Raw genomic sequence first — 25,295 nt, forward strand, 5'->3', positions numbered from 1 at the left:
TCCTGCTGGCTATTGTTTGTCCTCCCCTGATCTAAAGTAAGCAAGCAAATTTCAAAAGAGAACTTCCACATATAACTGTGTAAAGTCTTTTTAAATTCCAATTCTCCAATTCCAATTTTCAGCAGCAAATATGCCCCAATTACTTATATGAGATGTTTCCCATTATGAACCTTCTCTATTTCTCTGAGCCCTGCTCCTCTATTTCCCCTTAAAAAAAAAAAAAAATGCTTTTAGAAACTGAGGGAAAGCTTTGAATATTTACCAAGAAAAAAAACTCATATAACTTACACTATTTTTTTATCCCTTTTTATTGCTCAAAGCTACCCTGAAATTTGTTGGAGGTGAGGGCAATAAGCCAAGGCCTTCAGGTTTCTGTCTTACCTCTTCAATTAGTTATCTATTATTATATAGAGCAACCCTGTAACACAGCAGCTTAAAACAAACATCTCACAGTTTCTGTGGGACAGAAATTTGGAATCAGATCAGTGGCTCCAATTCAGCGTTTCTCCTGAGGTTGCATTCGAGATGTCAGTGGGGATCTATAATCATCAATCATGAGGAGGCTCGGACTGGGTCTGCAGTATCCTCCAGCTGGTAGCTGGATTCCCCCAGGACAAGTGTCCAGAGACCAGAGCATGGAGAGGTCCATGGCATTTTATGACCTCCTCCCAGAATTTATATTCTGTCACATCTACTTCATTCTATTTCGCTAGAAGCCACCAAATCCAGGTGACACCAAAGTGACAGGGGAACTAAGCTTTACTTCTTAAAGGGCGGAATAAAAGATTTGTGGCCATTATTTTTTTATTTTTCTGCATGACTCAGATTTTAATTTTTATTGTGTTATTTTTAATTGCAGTAACTTTGGGTTACAACTCATGATTTAGAAGTACAGGTTCACACCTCTTCAGAAGTGTGTTACCACACCACACCCACTACCAATGTACCCATAGTCCTCCAGCAGAGTCTGTGGGGTCCTGGTGATCCCAACCTTTCACCCGTGCCCTCCAGTGGCCTCAATTCTAGTTGGATTTCTAAGGTTCATTTTGGTTTAGTTTTTGACTGTTCTTTTGTTTTGTTTTTCTCTATTTTTCATATGGGTGAAATCATCTGGGATTTGGATTTCTCCTAACTTACTTCACTTAACACAATGCCTATCCAGTTCTATCCATGTTGTTAAAAACAGAAAGGTTTTATCAATTTTTTAAATAGCTGGCTAGTATTCCATTGTGGATACATATCACATCCTCTTAATTCACTCATTTGTCATTGGGCATTTAGGTTGTTTCCATAACTTAATTATTGTAAATAGTGCTGTAATGAACATAGAGGTGTATACATATCCCTTAGAATTAGTACGTTTGTTTGTTTTTTGTTTTGTATTCTTCAGAGATACCTAGGTGTAGAACTGGTGAACCACGTGGGAGATCTGTTTTTAATAGTCTAAGGAACCTCCGTATTGTTTTCAACAGGAGTTAGACCAACCTACATTCCCACCAACATTGTATGTTTTTTTCCACACCCTCCCCAACACTTACTGTTTCTGGCTTTTTATATGGGTCATTCTAAACAGGTGTGAGGTGGTTTTGATTTGCATTTCCCTGATAAAAAGTGACAATGAGAATTATTTCATGTGCCTGTTGATTGTGGCCATATTTTAAAACCATCAACAACTTCAAGTAACCAGTGATACCAAGAAGGTGGGATTATAGTTAATCTCCTTGGAATACCTCATTATTCCTAATACCATACTTATTAAATAAATACCTGATACTGACTCACTGAGTTAATCAAGGATCAGACTATTTTTCATAATAATACTGTGAACCTGGTAGCTAGTGATTTTTAGAAATATCTAAATATATAGAATGTTTAGTTATTTAATTCTTAGAAATGAATTACCTTCTTCCCCAAAATATTTTGGCAAAGAAAGATTTTTATATAAGAATAAATTTTATTAAGATTTACCAACTTTAAAATAAAAAAGAACAACAGTACTGCAGCCCCTAATCAATTAAGATTTACTTTTCAAACTAGCTGAAAAAGAAACTATCTTCTCTGGAGCATTTCCCAAATTCCCAACTTCTAAAATTTTCCCTTAAGATTTTTCACCAAAGCTCTGATTACCTATAAACCTGACAAATACACAGTCTCAGGTGGTAGTGCTGCCAGGTGTAATCAATATGGTTGCAGAGAATATTATGTACAAGTCATATTAGCATTAATTAGCATTAATTAGTGTCATCTGCAAAAGTCCCAAGTGCATCAATAAAAATAAAATTAAGGTCTTCCTGTAAAAAAAAAAAGTTGTAAGTCAAAAATGTTTTATTGAAATATTTTTCTTTTGTTTTGTTTCAATAATTTCAGTGCAAACATGCACAGAGTTTATATAAATATTCCAAGATGTCAAATAAGCCCTCTAACATTTATAGGTCATGTCTCCAAAGTAAAGACATGGGATCTGTATTTAGTCTGTCTTTGTGAAAACATCTGCATTCTTTAGGGAGAGGAAAATAAAGCAGGAGAAACTGACTTTTACAAAGGAAGTGTGAGCTGGATGATGGCTTTGGGACAGTTGATTACTTCTCTACCTTTTTTCCTCCTGTATGGGACATGGGCACAATGATGCGTAGCACTTGCATCAAGATCCATTAGCTGTCTGGGGCCTCCCTGGTGGCACAAGGAGTTAAGTGTCAGCACTATGAAGCTATCCGCAGCCACTGCAGCACGAGTTCGATCCCTGGACAGGGAGATGACCAATAAGGTGAAGCAGACCTCTCCTGTCTCACCCATTGCTCGCCTCAGCAGTGTATTTCAGTCAGTCTGCCTGTTTTGTTCCCCACTCTCTCTCTGGTGAATCCCCTCACCCCCCACCTTGCACCTCTGGCCTGTACCCCACTTCTTGTATGCATAAATAAATAAATCTTTAAAAAAAAGATCCAGTAGTTGTCATTCTTCACAAGCCAACTTACTTCTAACTACTATCCTGGGAACCAAGCACACCGGAGAGTAAGGCAGACAAAAATTCCAATATATAAGTTTACTGAGCCCACTGATTCACAAATTTGTTTGATAACAATAGGCAACAATTGTAGCAAAGCAGCAATCTCATTTACTATTATTTGATTATGGCATCTTTATTCACCCACAAAAAAAAAACTTTTAATAGCATTTGAAATACATTTTGGGAAATACATCTTTTAATTTCCACCTGTGTACTTATCTCCTTTTTAACCTCCTGTCCCCATTATCTTTCCATTGCTTAAGTCTTGGAGCAAATGCTATGTTCTCCAAAATTTTTCTTAATTAGACTGAATCTGAAAGCCTCTTGCTTATGCCTATCATAAGACATAGAATGTAAACCTTCTAGTGCTTTTATGTAATTATTCAGATTGCAAGACTAAACATTGAGACTCTGAAAGTAAAAAATTATGATTTACATTATCTTTTTTATCTCTAAGCAGAAAAGTTTTACAGGGACTTAAGAGAATGTCTAGTGAACTGAATCTGTCACTTTTATTAAAATACTTTGAGGAAGGGCCTCCCTGGTGGCGCAAGGGGTTAAGCACCGCACTATGAAGCAATCCGCAGCCTCTGCAGCACAAGTTCGATCCCCAGGAGGCCAGAGAGAAACCCACATGGCGAAGCAGACCTCTCCTATCTTGCCCTCTGCTCCCCTCAGTAGTGTACTTCAGTCAACCTGCCTGTTCTGTTCCCCACTCTGTCTCTGGTGGATCCTCTCACCCACTGCACCTCTGGCCTGTATCCCAGCTCTTGTATGCATAAATGAATCTTTAAAAAATAAAATACTTTGAGGAAGAGAAAACTAAGCCTTTAGTTTATATGATGAACTACACCCAATAAAGAGAGCACACACTTTTAAAAATTTTTTTTTAATTGAACTAATGTTGGCTTACATTGTTGTTTGTATTTTGGAAGGAGAGGCTCTCCCCCTTCGGGTGCCATTACCACAGTGCTCCTATCACCAAAGCACCCACAATCCACCATCTTAGCCCATTGTACTCACCCCCAGCTTTTTGCTCGCCCCTTCCCTTCTGAACATCTTATCTGATCCTTTGTCTGGCGCCTCTAGTTCCACATATACATGATACTATTCAATATTTGCCTTTCTCCTTCTGATTTATTTCACTTAGCATAATCCCATGTACCGCCATCCATGTTGCTGCAAATGGCATGAGTTTATCTCTTTTGATAGTATTCGTTGAAATGCTTCTATGTGTAGCAAAGTTGTGGCATACAGAATGTTTTAAATACCTCCCCCAAAAGATGATGAAATTAAGATCCAGGAAGGGTCTTAACCTGACAATATAGCTAATAAATGGGAAATCTGGGACTAGATTCCATGTCTGTCTCCAGTCATGGATTCTTCCTGTTATAAAATGTCAAATGTCTTTCCACAACTTATAAGTGCCCCACATATTTCAGATCATCTCACTATTGAATGTCCCGATCACCTCCAATTCTAAACTGGGGATTCTTTCCTGTGACTCTCTTACTTCAGAGTTTTAAATTCTCATGGCAGTAAGATCATTAAATTAAAAAAAAAATGCATTTCTGCAACTACATCATGCAGCCCGATCTTTTTCAATTAGAAGATAACATGGTCATTTTAATCTTGTAAATTCTCTCCACTCTTCTAGAACATAATTAACGAGTTATTTGTAAAGTGAACTAATAACTTGAATATATTTATAAGCATCTTGATAACCGTGTAAGAATTCTGCCAAGGACAAGGCATTTCTAAATAATTTCCTATCCTAAAATTTTGTTTGTGTTACAGTTGTTTTTAAACACTGATCAAATGTTTTTATTGGATGTAAAGTGTCTGGTAAACCAAGGTGGGTCCAGAGGTTTTAGAGTAAGAGTGGGCATAGGAGTAGCTATTGCAAGTAGCACCAAAGAAACCCAGAGAAAACAAATAGGAGACTTATATGAGAGCTTGATATGGAGAATATTGAAAAAAATAAAACATTTGCAAAGGAGTCCCTATGTGAGGTGAATGGGAAAAAGAGAGAGAAGTTAGTCAGCCTGAAAAGGATCAAGATACTTTTAAGCCATATGTGGTACACTGCAACACAGAAAGACACTAAGATGGGTTTGAAGGCAGCCAACTAGGACTAGTGTTTGCAACAAGCATGGGGGGGAAAAAAAAAAGAACAGATATTGAAATGGGTTTAGAAGCAACAGCCAAGTTTAGGTTTCAAGAGGCAGCTAAAAATAATGGAATAGTTATTCTTACTCGGGCGCTTATAAGAGGTTTGATATTACACATTTGAAGTGTCCACATATAAATAAAGAAATACATTTCCATCACCATCTTTGCTCACAGGCTGGGATTTTAGACACAAGAAACCCCACATGGAAAATATAACCAAGGGTTTTGAAGGTAGAGTTGTTTTTTTTTTTTCATTTTTTAAATTAATTTTTATATTTTTTACATCATTGTTCATTTTTTTAAATTTTTAAAAAAATTTTTATTTTTATATTCCCCATACAATTACAACCCCCTTATTTTTACCCCAATCCCTCCTTTCCCTGCCCCCCCACCCCCATAGAGTGTCTCTTGTTCATAGTTGTTTGTTGATTTTGATATTTTCTTTCATATAGTTATTCTTTTTCCTGGTCCCTTATTTAAGTTTTCTAGATTCCTGCTATGAGTGAGACCATCCAGTATTTTTCTTTTTATTTCTGGCTTATTTCGCTGAGCATGAATCATTGTTCATTTTTAAACAATGTTTGCTTCCCTCCCCCTCAGGTGTAGGCCCCATAGAGTTTCCTTCCCCAATACACCCGTGCACCATCACCACAGTCCCCTGTGCTCCTCCCTCCCTCCCTCTGATCCCTCTCCTGCCTCCTCCCCTGAAGTATGTCTCTGATTTATAATTGTCTGTTTTTGCTTTGTTGTGTTTTGTACTGTTATTTTTTTTACGAAGGTAGAGTTGTTTTTGAATCCTGAGTCCACTACATTTTTTCTATGCCTCATTGGTACAGAACCTTAATTTCTATAAGTCATGGTATCATGGCAGTTTTCTACAGAAATGTTATGAAGATTCAATGATATAATGTATTTAAAAACCTAGTACAAGGGGCCTCCCTGGTGGTGCAGGGGTTAAAAACAGCACTATCAAGCTATCCCCAGCCACTGCAGCAAGAGTTTGATTCCCCAGCCAGCCAGAGAGCAACCCACATGGTGCAGCAGACCTCTCCTATTTCACCTGCTGCTCCCCTCAGCAGTGTATTTCAATCTGCTTGCTCTGTTCCCCACTCTGTCTCTGGTGAATCTACTCACACCTTCCCCCCGCCACCTCTGTCCTATACCTCAGCTCTTGTATATATAAATAAATAAATCTTTAAAAAAAAAAATAAAAAACAACAAACCTAGTATAAGCTATGCTTCCCAATTTCCCCTTTTGGCTTTTCTGATTTAGAAACAACTCTGTGATAAAATGGGCAAGAGGAAGTCATTTTACCAGTGAAAATTGTGATTTTATGTTGCTTAAACAACATAATGAGAAAAGTGGACATAATTCCCTTCTATCAATATTACAGAAAGAATATGGATATTGGTTAAAATGAAAACCTTAGAGTCCTACCTATGGATAGTTATATACTTTTAACAAACACATTCAATTGTATATGATCTGCACAGATGAGTAAACATTTGCAAAGGTGAAGAATTCCATTCTGATTAGATATGACAGAGCAGGTGACAACTATATGAGAAGGCAGGGTTAGGATAGCTAAATTTGAGCCAGGTTGTAGAAGACCTCACATACTAATACAAGGAAACAAAGATTTAGGGTAGGAAAAAGGAAGTAGGGGAATGTTAGAATCAGGAAGATCAGACTGATTGCAAAATAGAACTCAAATTAGAGAGTTTAGATAGGTTCAAGAGACATTTATAAACTCCACATAAAGAGTGATGAACACTTGAACAAGATTGATAGCAATTATGAACAGAAAAGAAAGAATAGAAGGAGATTTTCAAGGTAGAATTGACTCGACTGTGTAACTGGTTGGAATTTGGGGGAGCAGGAAACAAAGATCAACTTCAGAATTTGAGCCTGAGTGAATAGGTGAATCACAACGCCATTGATAGAGATACAAATAAGAGGAAACAAATGTTCACCAGGAATGTTAATAGGCTTCTTCTACCTTGGATATACTGAATTTGAGAAGTCCGTGGGATATCTGGCAGAGACAACCTAAAGACAAGATGGAGCTGCAAGCCAAGAAATGAGCTGAAGGTAGGATTGGAAATGTAGTCTTGAAAGTTTTTATGCAACAGAGATTAGAGCTTCTAGCATGGTAACAGCTGAACTGAGCAAAGGGGAAAAAAGGAAGTCAGAAAGTTCTATTAGTAGGCTATAGGAAAAAGTAGAAATGGCAAGGGAGAATAAGAACAGAACAAATGGGAAGAGAACAAAGAGCCCAGAAGAAGATAAAGAGATTGCCAAGCAAACACTCTCAAGAAGAAAGATGAATAATGCTCACTGCTGAGGATTGAGAAATAGCAAATAATACTGCTTACCGGGTGACCTCTTGAGATATTTAGAAAGAGTAAATGGTTATGTTAGAAAAAAGAGCTCTTGAAGCATGAAAAAAAAATCAGATCTTCCAGTTCTAATTTTAATTGTGATAGGATAAAGTTTAAGCTCCTATGTTTAAAAAAAAAAAAAACAACATAAGCAAATTTTGAAATAAATTACATAGTAAATAATCTCCAACAGATGAAAGATTAATATTGACAGATCTATAAGACCTGTCAACATCAAAGACACAGAGACTCAAAGACAACAACTTAAGTAGGCAAAGAAACATGAACAGACTACTGACAAAAGAAGCAGCTCAAATGGCCAGTAAACAAAGAAAGATGTTCACCCACATCAATAATCAGGAAACAATCATTTTAAAGTGATATATCAGCTTGGTCCAACTTAGCAAAACTGATAATATCAAGTATTTGAACAGGGATGAGAAGAAAGATAAAAGTGCCAACTAGAAAAATTTCTAGGGGAACAACTAGATAATATCTATTAAAATTTTAATTATCAGTAGAAAGGAACACTCCCATTTTCCAGTAAAAAGTACCCGTGCTCCTCTATGGCTGATTCTAGGGCTGAGGCAGGGAAAACATAAGATGAGTTTTGAGCATTTTGTAGTATCAGGAAATTAGAAGATGATCAAAAATTTAAAATTGGCAGCTTGTGAAAAGCTCCCATGAGATTAAGAGTTCCCAATAGCCAGATTTGGAGCAATTTGAGCAACAAAATGAATAATAAATAAATGAATGAATAAATAAATAAGTTGGATTAGAACACAAGGTGTAAAATATACACCAATCCATCAGATAAAAACTGAATAAATAAATGGAAGTAACAAATATTCCATATGCAAGAATTCCAAATATTTGTTCCAGGAAGTGGAGCTTACCTTCTCTTCTCTCTATTAAATGTGGTCTGGACATAGTAACATGATTCCAAAGAACAGAATGTGGAAAGGGAAAAATAGTAGCTTCTCAGAAAAGAAACCCGGCCAACACTAACTTAGCCAAATGATCGGTGAACATTGCCAAGGATGGCTGTGGCTGCTGGGCACTTCTAATACAATGGCAGTGGCATTCATTCCCACAGCCCCAGTCTACCAAAGAAAAAAAATATCAGCTAAAGTCAAATTAAGGGATATTCTATGAAATGCATCACCGATATTCCTCAAAACTGTCAAAATAATGAAAACATAAGGAAAGTCTGCAAAACTGCCACAGACCAGAGGAGACATGACAAATAAATGCAATGTGGTATCATAGACTGGATGCTATACTAGAAAACACGACAGTGGAATACACCCCATCTTCCACTAATAAAGTCAGGAATTTAGTGAATGGTAATGTTAATTTGGTTTCTTAGATTTAAAAAAGTACTCAGGTAATATAAGATATAACACTGGAGAAATAGAAGATTAAGTTTTGGTAGGTCTGGGTAAGAGTTTTTAGAGGCATATTTCAGCTCAACAAAAGGATGATCAACCAAATAAACAGAACTATGTTCACGTGGCACCGAAGTCTGGAAATATACATTTTTGCATGAGGTGTGGAATCCTTTTTTCAAACAAAAGCTTTTTTTTCCTTTATTTTATAATTTTTTAAATTTTATTTTATATAATTTTTACATTACTTTTCATTTTTGCACAATGTATGCATTTTCATCTTGGTTCTAGTCCCCATACAATTCCCACCTCCCCTTATTTTGATCCTACTCCCTTCTCCCGTGCTGTAGTGTGTCTCGGGTTTATTGTTGTTTCAAACAAAAGCTTTCTGAGGAGACCTAATATGTTAAACAGATAAATGGAGTCACTCTGGGGTAGATGACCACACACGCCCACTATGCTGTTCCACGGGCAACGGCCTACTGAAGCTCCCTAGAAGCCACTAATATGAAAACAACCACACTTTCTCTGCCCAGACCTTTTCAGTTTTTACTGGGGTGTGGGTGGAATGGAGGAGAGAGAACTTCCCACTTTTCTTCTTTTGTCTTTAATTCAGCTAATGAACACTGTTTTCCATGAAAATCTGTTCCTCAGCAAGTATGCAGATTTTGATCTTTGAAAGAATTTTTTATAATCACCACTGTTGCTTTAAATTTACTGCATGATCCTTTAGGTAGAATTTTTTTGCTCTCTTGCTTTGGAATCACATACAATACCAAGTATAGTAGGGGAAAAAAGAAAAGGAGGAAAAAGAAATACCCAAACCCTTCTGATGTGAAAGTTTAAGATCAAAACTCTAGGTTTTATTCATAGAAACACTTAACACCTGATTAGAAAACTCAGAAAAGTAACAGAACATTTCATATAAACATTTCTCTTCATTTATCTAACCCCAGTCCCTTCCCCCCTTTTACTCTCACAGGTGAGGACTATAGTTGTCCCATATTCCTTCATCAGAGGAAGGAAACCAGATTACCCCCAGGAAACTAATCCCAAGAGATTAACTGCTTTCCATAGGAAAACTGCTTTGACTAGAATCTCTAAAAAACAACTTCTTTAATGATTACAAATCAGTTAATGGTCATATAGGGATTTCAAATACAACAAGTTTGAATTTAGGCTACTGTATTTTCACGGTCCACTCAATGGGGGGGATTAGTCCAATCACAATCAAAGACGTGTGCGCTCAGCTTGCTTCATAATGAAGAATGGTCTCCAAATGAATAAATCTTGGTGACAATATAGTTCTAACAGACAAATGCATTAAAAGTGTTTTCCAAAGTAGCATTTAGATTTTCCCAGAAGTGTCTGATTACTTTACTGTATTTTTTGATTAATTTCCTTTCAATGGAGTTCTGTTCTTAGGCTAAGGCAACAGACTTTTGAAAAAACATTTATATGCTTGGATTCTGATATAAGATCATATATGAACATATTATAAATCTGAATTTTTGCTACTGACACTACAAACTAAAATGCTTAAGTATTCACTAAATATATTGATAGTAAGCAGTATATTTAGGAGAGTAATCAAAATGCTGACACATTTTAAACTACTAAGGGAATTGCTCTTGAAGAATAATTTATTTTTATAGTGATATTTTCTGACCTAAAATTTTAAGGTAAGGGACTACATAATGAAAAAGCACTGAATTTGGAATCATGACAACCTGGCTATAATGCTGCCTCTTTCACCAACCAAGGAATTGACAAACTGCACTTATTTCTCTTATTGGTACTCAGTTTCCTCACTTACAAAATTTAAGACTTGGACATTCATACCTGACACTTAAGTTTACTGTACTCTGCAAAGTCATAGTCCCTAATTAGAGTGTACAGACAGTGTCATTCTGTGCTCCTTGTGGGAGGAAGTAGAAGACACTCACTTGATATGACTCTTTAGGGTTTGATAACATTTGAATTTTAGGCAATGATAGATACTCTCTGCCACATCAGCTGTGGAGCATGAAAATTAAGCAGAATTTAGAAATGATTTCTATGATATGACACTAAAAGACAGCAGAAGTAAAACAAGGCAAATAGAGCTATATCAAATTTAAAGGCTTTGTGTGTTAAAAGACACAACAGAGACAAAAGGGAACCTTTGGAAAGAGAAAATATATTTGCATGTCTTATATTTGCAGGTCTTACGTGTCATAAGGGGTAAATATCTGAACATATAAAGAACCTCTACAATTCAACTACAAAAAAAGACAATCCAATTTAAAAATGGGCAAAGTACTTAAACAGATATTTCTCCAAGGAAGATACACAAATGATCAACAACTAAATGAAAGATGTTCAATATCACCAATCATCAGAAAAAAAATGTAAATCGAAACCACAGTGAGGTACCACTTCAAACCTATTAAAATGGTCACTATAAAAAAAAAATAACAAACCAAAAAAAAAAACAAGTGTTGTTCAGGATATTAAGAAATCAGAAAACTTTTGCAACCAAAAATGTATCCAGATTATTACCAAATGTCCCTAAAGCACAAAATCACCTTCAACTTAAAGACTATGAGACCATATGGTAATTGCTGAATTAGCAGAAGTAAAAGGCAGAAGTTAATTTAGAGACCAAACCTAAGAAGTTAATACTTAGGATCAAAACTCTGATATGCAAAATAAAGAATGCAAGTTTCAGGGTAACTGTGGGTCGGGGGCAGGAGGTTTAAAAAACAATAGATTTCAAAATGTTAAGAGACGCGTGTCTTTTGCTAGAAAGAAAGAACATTCTAAAAATATTACATTCCACTTTTTCGTACGTCCTCAAGGAAATAAGACCAAAGTTACATTTGCTATTTTCCTCTTTTAGATCTCCATCTGGCAATACACATTTCCCTGGAAAAAAAAAATTCAGCCAATTGGATTAAAATAGTTAATGTACCACTCCATGTCCAAAAATATGCCAGGGAGTCTACAGTTTGCTTAGTCATGCCCCAAAAGAAAGAAACTTATGTCCTTAAAAGACAAAAGTACCTCACCTTACCCAACCTGCAAAATTACTCCCTTACTTTTGAGTGACACAGTCAAACAGTAGCAGGAGGAAAAGCACAACAAAAGAAATTATTACAACAAGTAAACTGAAATTATTAAACTTATTTTTGGATATCAATTTGGACATTAGTAATATTAACATCAGGCAAGTTAAAGGAAAATAGTATCAAATGAGAGAATAAAATTCCTACTTATAAAATATGCAATTAGTCAAACTATCATGTAATAAATGTTTATGTACCTAATAATAGTTTCAAAATACATAATGTGAAAACTGGCATTAAAATCAGAACAAAATAACTTTCCCAAAATTAAAGTCAAGATTTAGCACACCTCTTTCATAAATCTACATTTCAAACAAAGAAGAGGAATATAGAAGTCTTTATATTAAAAGGGCAGTTTGAGTGAGGGTGAAGGGAAATGCGTGCTTATAGAATCTTTAGGTGGAAGTAAAAATTTACAAAACCTTTTCGCAAAACAAGTTTATAATATCTATCAAATTTTTAATGTCTTACCCCTTATGCCGTAATTCAATTTCTAGAAATCCCTCTTATTAAAAAACTTACACATAATCACAAAACAATTATATAACACACAATGCAATAGTAATTATAGCAGCAAAAAAGTAATAACCTAAATATCTATCAATAAGAAAATTATTCATTACTTACAGTGTATCCATTTCATAAAATGCCCAGAAAGGCCACCCCAGGAAGAGACTCAAAAACAGAGAGTGTGTGCGTATGTGTGCATGTGTGTGTGTAAAAACATGAACTATACAAGTTAAGATGCAAAATAATTAGAATAATTATTTGAAGAATAAACACATACATTTTACTTCTAGATAGGGACATGAGAGAGTTCTTTCATACTATTGATATATGTATAGCTTTACTGCTTGAAGATTTTATGATTTGTGCTGCTTGCATAATTCAAAAAAGCAAAGCAAAGAATTTTAAAATTTTATTTATTTCCCAAAAAATGACTGGGATCTTTCTGTTCTTAGTACACATTTGATTAAACCCAGTTGAGAGAACAGGACAAACATAAACTTCCAATCTGTTCAAAGAAGAATATTTTCTGTTCCTTCTGCCAGGAATGCTCTTCCCTCAGATATGGCTCACTCTTTCACTTCTTTCATGTGTTCCACTTAAATATATTATTTGAGGAATCTTCCTTAACATTTCAATATAAAATGACCATCTCTCTACACCCATTCTATCACTCCCCAACTACTAACCTTGCTTTCGATTTTACTACAGTAATTTAGTACCCAAGTCTTAGTGCTCTAGCTTTAAAAGGGGGTGATACTCTACAGGGTAACTTGAGATTTAAATGAACTAGAAAACCTGAGATGAGTAACAACTCATAGCAAAAGTCATTTAGCTTTGATTTTTTTTTTTTTTTTTTTTGGTCTGTTTTGTTCATGGTCTACCTTCCTCCTGCTAAAATGAAAACTCCAGGAGTCAGGAACTTTGTTTTGTTCACTATTGTATCCTGAATGCTTGACACCTAATTTAGTCCTGCAGTCATATGTACAGACAGCTAAGATTACAGGAAAAGAACCAATTATTTTCAGTAAAAGTGAATTTTCTGCACATTAGTATAAGTCACCTGTAATAATTCAATCCACTTTAAAAACATAATATTTAGCAGTATGAGTTCTAGAAGTTTCAAATAGGAAAGTAGTACAGTACCATTTAATTCATTAATTTCTCAATGCCAATATGGCAACAGAAATTAAATCATATGGAATGAGAAAAGGAAGGACACTTACTTTTCGTTTCTTCTTTTGATGCATGGTTGGTAGAGGACCTTGACAGCATTCCAAGCAGAACTGGAATCTGTCTTCAATATGTTTTCCAACAGGGGGAATTTTTTCATACTTTTAGAATTTCCAAAAGAGTCAATCACCAAACTGTCAGAGTTCAAAAGCCATAGCTAAAGGGATAGAGAACAAAGTACAAGTATAAGGATATCACTATTATATCCATATCTCAAACCACTGCTCAAAAAAACGAACAAACAAAAAAACAAAAAAACCCCAAAACACAATTATAAAATACCAGGGGAAAAAATGTAGAATTACATACATGATTTTTAAGTAGGGTAAGTATTTCAAAGTATATCTTCTGCAGAACAACCAACAACATAAAGTAAAAAAAGCTTTTAAAGAAGAATTAAATACATGTCCAAAGATCATTTTCATCATAGTACTATCTTTCTTAGCTGGAAAATGGAATCCTAGCCATTAAAGAGTTCAATCTATATTTACACTAACAAGAAACAATCCTCACGTACAATGTTATAGGAAGCATGTTGAAGACTAATATTAATTACACCATCCTGGGTTTTTACAAACAAGTACTTGTGAATATATATACATATAGAGGTATAAAGATATGGGGGAACTGTAGCAGTATACATATCAGATTATTAATGGTGATTACCTCCACATAGAATGATACAGCAGGCCAGGACAGGAGACAAAATGAGGGGACCACCGTTTTTCAATGTACTTCATGTTTGAAATGTCTTTCAAGAATATATTACTTTTATAATATTTTTTTTAAATTATGAACTGGTAGAAGGTTTAAAAAATTCCTACTCCTAATTTTCTTGAAAATTTGTAACTTGAAAACCTTCCAACAAAAGAAAATTAAAACTGATTTTAGACAATAAGGTGCATGTAGTACCAACTTTAGTCAAAAAATAATCATTGTAGGGAAATTTACAATAGCCAAGACCATAGAAACAATCAAAATGGATAAAGAAAATATGCTAAAAATACAATGGAAAATTATTCAGCTTGTAAGAAGGAAATCCAATAGTGTGCAACAACATAGATGAACCTTGAGTATATTATGAGAAGTGACAAAAAAAGCCAGATACTAAAGGACCACATACTGCAAGATTCCACTTATAGGAGGTATCTAAAATAATCATTCACAGACACAGAGTAGAATTGTAGTTGCCAGGGACAAAGGAAGGGAGAAAAGGGAAGTTGCTAATCAACATTTAAGTTAGTGTAAAGCATCAGTTAGGAAAGATGAACAAATTCTAAGGATATCTTGTGTTAAAGTGTTCCTATCACAGAAGCAATGGGATATATTTTAAATGAGTATCAAATGGAAAGAAAAAGTGAGAAAGAGATTGCGTTATACTGACCAAGAAAAGCCATCAAAAACTGAGAGTGAAAACCTTATTTTGAGGTGTCAGTTTCTCTAGACCAAGAATCAGGATTTATTTCTATTTCCCCAGTACCTAGTAGAGAGGCACTTCACAGCCTATTACTAAATTAAGGGAGTTTTTATTTATGAATGAAGCTATTTTTGATCACTTACTTGCTAAACCTGAGAATGAAAAGAAAATAATGACAAAGACTAAAGAATTTTTGAGATTCTGGATTACTAGACTACGAAAAGCTGGGTGAAATAATTTCTCACCAAGATATACACCTTGCCATCTTCATCTTGAATAGTGAATCTAAAAGTGCTTCTCGCAGAGGAGATTTCCACCAGACACTGGGTGATAATGCTCTGTACAAACTGAGACCTGTTTGAACAGAAATCAATTTTCACAATGGGCCTCTCACAATAATTGGAACAGACAAGGTGAGTCAAAATACCCAGGGTACCTGAAAGGCAGAGGGATGAATATGCCACACTTCTATCCACAGCTCATTCTCTCAGAGTAGTGTTAATGTGAATTTTAATAAACTTTAAAGTGTTTGTTTGTTTTATCCTTCTGATAATCTATTCGCCAATTCTTTAATATTTTTTCTACCCCAAACCTATTTATTTCCCCTATAGAATAAAAAATATTATATCCAATTAGCCATATTTATCTGTGTTATAACAAATTAAATAGTGAATATCTAAGTTTAACAGAAATTTAAATGTTTCCTCCCAAACATGAAACAATATTATCAACAATGTTTTCCATTTGTATCCCTCTAAATGTCAGATTTGAGGTACAGAATTAAAATATTTACAAAAGGATAGTGTTTAAGGATATATTCAGATTGCCAAAATGTTTAGATATTATAAACTGAAGTAAAAATATGTAACAGTTAACTCATTTGCAAACTAAAAGGATTCAGAGACACACTAATGGGTTTTACTGCTAAGTATCATTAACACACACACACACACCCACACCCTTGAAAATTGATCCATGTTTGATCCATGTTTCAAATTTTAAGAAGTCAAATTAAAACCAGAAATAATTACTGACAATTAGGCTATAAGACTTTGGACATTCGGCACATAGAAAAAAGCACAAAGGACTTTGAAAATTAATATTTATATGGATGCATCTGTCTATACTATTACAGAAGCAAGTGAAAATTAAATTCTCAAGGTTTTTATATGTGGTTTAGTTTAAAATCTAAAAGCTGTTCTCAAAGCTTTTATTTTTACCTTTTCAAATAAAGAGATATAAAGTAAAATGAACTCCCAAATAACAAATTGAACTTCTTTCCCTACATTTGAAATTACAGAATACATTTAATTTGCTTGGTACCTTGGTATGATGGAAAAATTTCCCTCAGATGGCTGAATAATTATCTCTGTCATATAAAACTTAGTCGTTTCTAGAAACAAAAAACAAGAAAGTTAAAAATGTCCCTAAACACTAGTATCTTTTTTGTGTGTGTATGGGCAGGAAGGACCACTGGGCAGGTTTTCTAGGATCCAGCAGACCAGGTAAAGGAGGAGTCAGAGTCCTCAGTGGCTTTTGCAGGTTTTTTATTTAGATTACCAGGTACACAGCAGGCAGGGGTACTGGGGGGCCAGGAGGCTGGCAGTCCTCCCAGCCCCCAGCAAATCCTCACTCTATTTGGGCTCTCCGGTGTTCTCTGTTTCTCTCTTGGCTTCTGCTGCTGCTTTCTCGGCTACTCTTTAGGCTTCTGCTGCTGCTGGCGTCCCCGTGATGCCGCCCTGAAAAGCCCAGTCTTAGCCCAGGTGAATCTCATCTACCTATGCCCACACCCTACTCCAGGTGCCCGCCATAAGGCATGCATTCAGGACCGCAAGGATCCATCATCTATCCTGATGGCAGGAGGGCAGAAAAGCCTGACATTTTTCCTTACCCTACAGTGTGGATATGTTGGTTCCAAATTATGATATTCTAAACTGAATATCTGGCATGCTGGTAAAATTAATATTTAGTAAAACATTTCAAAAATGACTTATTTTAATGAGAAAGAAAAATAAATATATTGTATGGTTTCACTCATAGGAGGGAAACTGAACAAAGGGTCAGAAAAAAGACAAAACTAGCAGGAAAGTTATAGATGTGAGACACACAGCAGGGGGCGGGGGAGAGAAGTCAAGACAGGGGAGGGAAAAGCACAAGGGACTATGGTGATGGTTCATGGGTGATGTGGTGATGGGAGATTTATGGGGACTACACCTGAGGAGAGAAATCAGATATTGTATAAAAATGAACAACGATATAATAGGAAAAAAAAGAGTTTAAGCAGACAAAGCATCGATGACTACATGGAGACAGTCCTGAACTTCAGATTATACAGAGTTGTTTCAGAGAGCATGCCCACAGTGAGTATGGTGCTGCAAGGCGCTTTTCACACACAGGTTATAAAAATTAGTTACATCACAGTCCTAGCCACTTATGTAGAAATTGGTCATTTAGTTTCCTCAGATGTTGAGTAGCTACAATAGTAGGAGTTACTGAAAACAAAAGATCCAAAAAAATTCTCAAAATGTTAATAGACAATTATTAAATTTGAGGATGGTCGAGTTAAGTAAACAATTATATATTTAGGCAACAAAATTCTATGCAATCACTAAAAACAGCATGCCAAACTGTAGGGTAAATAAATAGTATCAGGCTTTTCTGCCCTCACGCCATTAGGATTGATGATGGATCCTTGTGGGCCTGAATGCATGCCTGATGGCCGCACCTGGAGTAGGGTGTGGGCATGCATAAGTGGGTACACCTGGGCTAAGGCTGGGCTTGTAAGAAAGGTGTCACGGGGACGCCAGGAGAGCAAACAGTAGGAGCAGAGCAGAAACCAGACAGAACCACAAGAGAAGCGGAGAGAACGCAAGAGAACACCAGAGAGCCCAGAAAGAGGGAAGACTCGCTGGGGGCCGGGAGGCCTCCTGGGCCCCCCAGCACCCCTACCTGCCGTGTGCCTGGTAAATCGCAATAAAAGCCTGAAAAAGCCACCGAGGGCTCCAGGACACCTCTGCTGCTTCACCCGTCTGCTCTGGGTCATAGAAAACCTGCACTGTCCCTTCCTGCCCCTACACAAACAATTTTTAATTGTTTTAATAAGATGGAAAGTTGTTCCTGGCAAATTTTCTGAAAATATTTTTAATTGCTCAATATAACACAGAAAAGGACAAAAAAATAGAAATACACAGTTGAACAGGCTATTACATATCAAAAGCCATGATGATGCATTTTTCCTTGAAGTTCAAATTACACATTACTGTCTTGAAGTCTGTTATTAAATACAGAATTGAAATTTTAAACATTGTGAAGTGATGCCTTTGATCCCAACTATTAAACTGCTACATTGTAATTTAATTCTATAATTTTAATCCCACAAAGCAATATTAATATTTTATATAGTTAATTTTGTGTCAACCACAGATTTACCACTTTAACAACACTTTTTGAAACTTAGACCTCCAGTTTGGGATCATTTGCTAGAATTTGAGGTACAAAGTAAGATTTTTTTTTTTTAAATAGAAACCAAAACCACTTGAGATGAAGTATCCTAAATTTTGTCAAAAAGTACATTTATCTTTGTCTTGATTTTTCATATCAGGGCATTGTTACCGTCTATAAAATTCTCATTTAACAGTTATTTCTTTGTGCACATAGTGTCATTATTGTTCCTTTGAAAGTGATCTGTTTTTCATTGAATGGTTTTAAGGCTTTATGTTTCTTAAATTTTCTGCAGTCTTACTCTGATGTGTCCTGTTGTAGATTTCTTTTTATTTATCTCACAAGAAGTTCTTTTTTTTTTTTTTTACACTAAATTTCTGGAAAAATTTTAGAATTCTTTATTTTTTTTTTTTTAATAAATTTTATTGTTATATTCCCCATACAGTTGCAGCCCCCCCATTCTGACCCCAATCCCTCCCCTCCCACCCCCGCCCCCCTAAAAGTGTCTCTGGTTCATAGTTTTTTGTTGATTTTGATTTTCACTTTCTTATAGTTATTCATTTTCCTGGTCCCTTATTTAAGTTTTCTAGATTCCTGCTATGAGTGAGACCATCCAGTATTTTTCTTTTTCTTTTTGGCTTATTTCGCTGAGCATGATCCCTTCCAGCGCCATCCATTTGCTGCAAATTGCATGTGTTTATCTTTTTTGAATGCTGAGTAATATTCCATGGTATATATGTACCACATCTTCTTGATCCAGTCATCTACTTTTGGGCATTTGGGTTGTTTCCAAAGCTTAGCTATTGTAAACAGTGCTGCTATAAACATAGGGGTGCAGGTGTTCTTTGGAATTGATGTTTCTGTGTCCTTTGGGTAAATACCTAGGAGTGGAATTGCTGGATCATATGGAAGCTCTATGTTTAGTAGGTCCAGAAATCTCCATACAGCTTTCCACAGTGGTTGGACCAGTTTGCACTCCCACCAACAGTGCAGAAGAGTTCCTTTTTCTCCACACCCTCGCCAACATTTGTTGTTGCTAGTTTTTTTAATATGTGCCATTCTCACTGGTGTAAGATGGTATCTCATGGTAGTTTTGATTTGCATTTCCCTGATGACAAGTGATGTTGAACATTTTTTCATATGCCTGTTGGCCATTTGCATTTCCTCTTCAGAGAAGTTTCTTTTAAGCTCTTCTGCCCATTTTTTGACTGGATTATTTTCTTTGTTGTTGTTGAGTCTCATCAGCTCTTTGCAGATTTTTTTGATCAGTCCTTTATCATTAGTGTTGGGTGCAAAAATGTTCTCCCAGTTGGTGGGGTTTCTCTTTGTTTTTGTTATTGTCTCTTTTGCTGTGCAAAAGCTCTTTAATTTGATGTAGTCCCAGCTGTTTATCTTTGCCTTCACTATCACTGCTTTGGGTGATGTGTCTGTAAAGATGTCTTTGATGTGCAAATCACGTAGTGTTTCGCCTATATTTCCTTCTATATATTTTATGGTTTCAGGTCTTATGTCTAGTTCTTTAATCCATTTTGAGTTGATTTTTGTGTATGGTGTGAGGTGGTGGTCAAGCTTCATTCTTTTGCATGTAGCGACCCAGTTTTCCCAGCACCATTTATTGAACAAACTTTCTTTGCTCCAATGCATATTCTTTGCTCCTTTGTCAAAGATTAGTTGACCATAAATCTGTGGGTTTATTTCTGGATTTTCTATTCGATTCCATTGGTCTGTATGTCTGTTCTTGTTCCAATACCATGCAGTTTTGATGATTATGGCTTTGTAGTATAGTTTGAAGTCTGGGAGTCTGATGCCTCCATTCCCTTCTTTTTTTTTTCAGGAGAGCTTTGGCTATTCGGGGTTTTTTGTGATTCCATATGAATTTCATCAATAATTGTTCTATTTCTTTGAAGAATGACATTGAAATTTTGATTGGAATAGCATTGAATCTGTATATTGCTTTTGGAAGGATGGCCATTTTAATAATGTTTATTCTTCCAATCCATTAATGCTTTCTTTAAGTTGTACCTATGCTATAAAACCACCACTGAGTTTTTATTTTCAATTATACTTTTTAAAAATTATAAAAACTATAAAATTCCATGCAAGCTTTTGCTCCTGAAGATCCACCAGTGGGTTCAGATGTGGAAGAAGACAGTGATATTGATGATCCTAAGCCTGTGTAAGTCTAGGCTAATGTATGTGTTTATGTCTTAGTTTTTAACAAAAAAATTTTTTTAAGTGGGCCTCCTGTGGTGGCGCAGCAGTTAAGCGCTGGGTTGCGAGGCTGCCCACAGCCTCTGCAGCACCGGTTCGGTCCCCGGCCACCAGCAAGTGGTCCCATTTAAAAAAAAAAAAAAATTCAAGTAAAGAGATTAAAATTATTTTTAAATATCAAAATGCTTATAGAATGACATGAAAGAAAAAAGTTTCTTATACAGCTAAATTATATGTGCATATTTTAAGGTGTTACAAGAGTGAAAAGGTCTAAAAAATTCTAAAATTTATAAAATAAAAAAGTGAGCTAAGTTCCTTTAATTTATAGTTGAACAAAGAAAACAATATTTTTATAAATTTAGTGTCCCGTAAGTGTACAATGTTATAGCCTATAGTAGTGTGCAGTAATGTCCTAGACCTTCACATTCACTCACCACTCACTGACTCTCCCAGAGCAACTCCTAGTCCAGCAAGCTCCATGCACAGGAAGGGCCCTAAATAGACATACTATTTTCTATTTTTTATCCTGTTTTTTCCCATACTTTTTCTTTAGCTTGTTATGATTAGAATCACAAATACCATTGTGATACAACTCCTGATGTTCAGTATAGTAGCATGCTGCACAAATGTGCAGCAAAGGAGCAGTGGATTATACCATACAGCTTAGGTGTGTAGTAGGCTGTACCTGATCTAGATTTGTGTATGTACACTCCATGACGTTTGCAAACCACAAAATCATCTAAAGTTACTAAAGTTACATTTTCAGAATGTATTCCTGCTGTGAAGTGAGAAATGTCTGTGTATCTTATGATAGATTCCTATCGAAAATATACCTTTGAGCTTTATGTTTTATGACCCTGTATTTTCAAAAATGTACTTATTGTCTTTATAATTGAATGATGGTTTGACTGTGTATAGAATTGCGGGTTGAAAATCTTTTCCTACCAAATTATGAAGGCATTCATCCAAGATCTTTTAGCTTTCAGAACTGGCTCAGTTATCCAAACTCTTTTGCATACACCAGCTTCTAAGTGTGTTTCCACGCCTCTCTCGGCTTTACAAAAACTACCAAAAAAATTTGTTTATACCTCTTGTGTACGTCACTATCATCTTCACACTATTTTTACTTGTCTCTGTGAGGACATCTCTTTATTTCTTAACTGACATTTGAACAGGGTTTCAGGGAGGAGAGAAAAGAATTTTTAAAATCAATTCACCCTAATTCACTGGAAGCCTTAAAATACTAAGTTGTTGCTTAAGGGATTTGCATTCATTTTTCAAAATGACACTGAAGGTGACATCTTTTACTACTACTCATTCCTCTGCCTTTGCTGTTGACTCGGAGCAGGTGGTGACTTAGAAGATTCTGATAGTTTAAAAAACAAAATATACGACCATCTGCCTTCCCTGAAACCAATAGTTTCACTTAAATCATATCTTCTAATTAATTATATTAAAAGCAATTATTCATCACCCACAAAGCTAACACAGCATGTACAGCTTTGTAGACATTTCTAAACCATATTTTATCAGGACTTTCATTGCTCTGGTTTAAAGTATTATAACTTAGACTTATCTAAGGCATAATTAACATTAATGAGGAAAAGAACAGGAAACAGATTACAAAATTCAAAATGTGTTTTCTTCCAATTCACAGATTCTCTCCTATTCCAGCCCCCAAATATAGCCCTTAGGGAGATGGGTGCCAAAAAAGCAACTTGTCCATCATCTATGGCAACCAACACTTTTGAATAGGAGTTGTATTAAGAAAAAATGGTCCAATCAATTTTTTTGAGATTTAGAATCTTGTTTTTCTCATATTTTCCAAGTACATAGATTTTTTCCCCTATTATTAACACTAAGCATTTACCCTAAACAAGGTCATTAATATAGAAGCTGTGATTATATTGTCAATCTTAACTAAGGGTAAGTTATTTCCCAATGATGTTAGAATTCAGCATTGAATAAGTTGGTCAAGAGAAGAAAATATTTTTAAAAAAAGCCTCATGGGGACTCCCCGTTGGCGCAGCGGTTGAGCGCTGGGTTGTGAAGCTGCCCGCAGCCTCTGAAGCGCGGGGTTCGATCCCTGGCTGCTCCCTGGCCACCGGAGGAGGGTCCCACATGGCGCGCAGACCTCTCCTGCCGCCTGCTGCTCCCCTCAGCAGTGTGCTTCGGTCCTTCTGCCTGCTCTGCTCCCTGCTCTGGCTCTGGTGGATTCTCTCACCCTCCCGCACTTCTGACTGTACCCAGTGCTTGTATAAATAAATAAATAAATAAATAAAAGTAAAATAAATCTTTTTTTTAAAAAAAAAAAAAGCCTCACTATTACAAAATCCAATTAAACAAAATGGTCCAATCATTTTTAAGACAGCTACGGATACAAACATTTTATTATTGCCTTATATCTACAAAAGAGATTATTGCTTATTGAAAATGATCCAATATCGCAATGGTTAAAACTCAGTGTGTGTGCCTATAAAGGTCAAAGCACATAAACTTCTTGGCATACTGGGTGATATGTTGGTTGGTTTCTATTTTCAAAAGTATCAATTCTACAACATATATTAAACATCTCTATTCATACACTATTTCCTTTAAAATCACCTTTTTTTTTAAAAAAAGAAAGTAATCATTTTGTTTTCTTATTATGAAATTCTTACCTGATGACACGCTCTCTCCCAACATTACCTTGCAACGTTTACAAATTACTTTGGTATTTGCCTTTGGTTTCTGTAGAACAGAAAAATGTCATTTAAATGTCATTCAGCTTTTCTTAAAAGGAATATATAATTTTAACATAGTCTCTAGAGTTTACATTGAACTTTACATTTTATTTTGCCCTCTACTAAATACTGGGAATACATTTAGCTAGTATGCATAATTCACATGCACAGAGATCATTTTTTTTATTTTTAAAGATAGAATAATGAATAGACTGATATTTTTCCAAGTTAGTCATTTTGCGATAACCTAAATATTGTCAAATAATTTGAAGAAGCACCATACATTTCTAAAAAGCACTTGTAAACAGACTTATCATTCAAAATAGGCAGATGGTTGACAACAAAAAAGGCAGAGAGGATACATGACTTTTCCCAACTCATGTCTAGAAAACAGAATTGGAATTTCAACCATATTATTTTGATGTCTAATACAGTGTAATTTGTTATCTATAATTCATAACCACCTCTCGGAAGTAAAAAATATCTAACCTGTTCATGTAATTCTATTTTTCCATTTAAAATATGCACTGTAACTGGAAAGATGGGTAGTGTCTGGGACAAATGCCCAAAACATTCTTTAAAACATTCTGAAACTCCAGAAATCCACACTCATCATTTGGAATAGAGAATAAAGTAGCTAGCACTCCCCTAACCATTAAGCAAACAAAAGAATACTTTTTTCCACATCCATAGAAGTACCTCTGTTAAAAAGTCATACAATATTTTCACCCAGACAAACTACAATAAGGCAGAAGCCATGTAAGAGTGGGCAGGGATAAGGAAATTCTGCAACTCTGGCCTCTTAGGGTGACTCCTGTGGCGAAATTACAAAGCAGAGGGCTGATCTAAGTAAGGGAAAACTGACTTTATGATGTGAGATAACATATGTATTAATCTAATGGATGTGCTTCAAACATAGGGTAAGTACTACTTCAAGAAACTTATCTGAGGTGTATCTGCATACGTGTGTGTGTGTGTGTATGTATGTTTTCAGATTTTGACGTAAAAACATGGGATTCTTAGAGATCAAAAAAAGTCAAAAGTCACAAACATAGACACAAGGTAGATGCAAATCTAGTCAAGGTTACAGGAAAAAAAAGTCAGAACCTAGGGGAACTCAATTGTAAAGTCTGGTGTTTTGGTAGTTTCATAGTCTCTTATGGCAAAGTCAATCTCTATGGCTCCCAGTTGTCTTTAAAGACTCTTAAAAGGATCCTGTTTTGTACTAGTTAAATGGGACTATCCTCATTAAATCTTACCCAAAACAAAGGGCTTTACTAATAACTAATATAGGATACTGGAGTAGCAGTGATTGAGAAGCTATTTCTACTCAAAACAAATTTTTTATCAGGTGCACTGCTATCTATTTCATTTATAATTGCTCATACAGTGCATTTTGATGTGTCTACTAGTAAAGCAGGAAAAGAGGATTTTTTTTTTTTGGCTGTGTTTTTAAAATAACTTTCAACATTTTCAAGACATGGGTAGTCATAATTTTTCAAGTGACACCAGTAAAAAGCCAATTACCTAAAACAATGGATTTTGATTTAAAAAAACAATAAAAGAGACCTTTAAAACAGCTGGTAAAATCTATATAATGGCATGGTATATTATCATCAACTAGTAATTGTCAACTTTGTCATTGGTGAAAACAACACTGAGGTCGTTTGTATATATGTATAAACTGAAACTTACAAAGATGAAAAGAAA

At 35.5% G+C, this 25,295-nt stretch overlaps 1 protein-coding gene across 4 annotated transcripts in view; it reads right to left on the minus strand.

Annotated features, from left to right (window-relative positions):
• UBE3D (ubiquitin protein ligase E3D) overlaps window positions 1-25,295 on the minus strand; it is a 113,609-nt gene that overhangs the window by 65,552 nt on the left and 22,762 nt on the right. For 3 of the 4 annotated variants that reach the window (XM_037520017.1, XM_054698992.1, XM_037520015.2), the window contains exons 5-8: window positions 23,523-23,592; window positions 16,534-16,603; window positions 15,456-15,564; window positions 13,787-13,950 (exon numbers count right to left, since the gene is read on the minus strand). In XM_037520017.1, the coding sequence (XP_037375914.1) occupies window positions 13,787-13,950; window positions 15,456-15,564; window positions 16,534-16,603; window positions 23,523-23,592 (413 nt within the window). Of the gene's footprint in view, window positions 1-11,615; window positions 11,854-13,786; window positions 13,951-15,455; window positions 15,565-16,533; window positions 16,604-23,522; window positions 23,593-25,295 lie in introns of those variants that run through there. The other variant, XM_054698993.1, reaches the window with a different exon arrangement.

This window comes from Talpa occidentalis, unplaced genomic scaffold, assembly GCF_014898055.3.
Source record: "Talpa occidentalis isolate TD23 unplaced genomic scaffold, MPIMG_talOcc4v2.1 talOcc4.2, whole genome shotgun sequence".
Classification (NCBI taxonomy): Eukaryota; Metazoa; Chordata; class Mammalia; order Eulipotyphla; family Talpidae; genus Talpa; species Talpa occidentalis.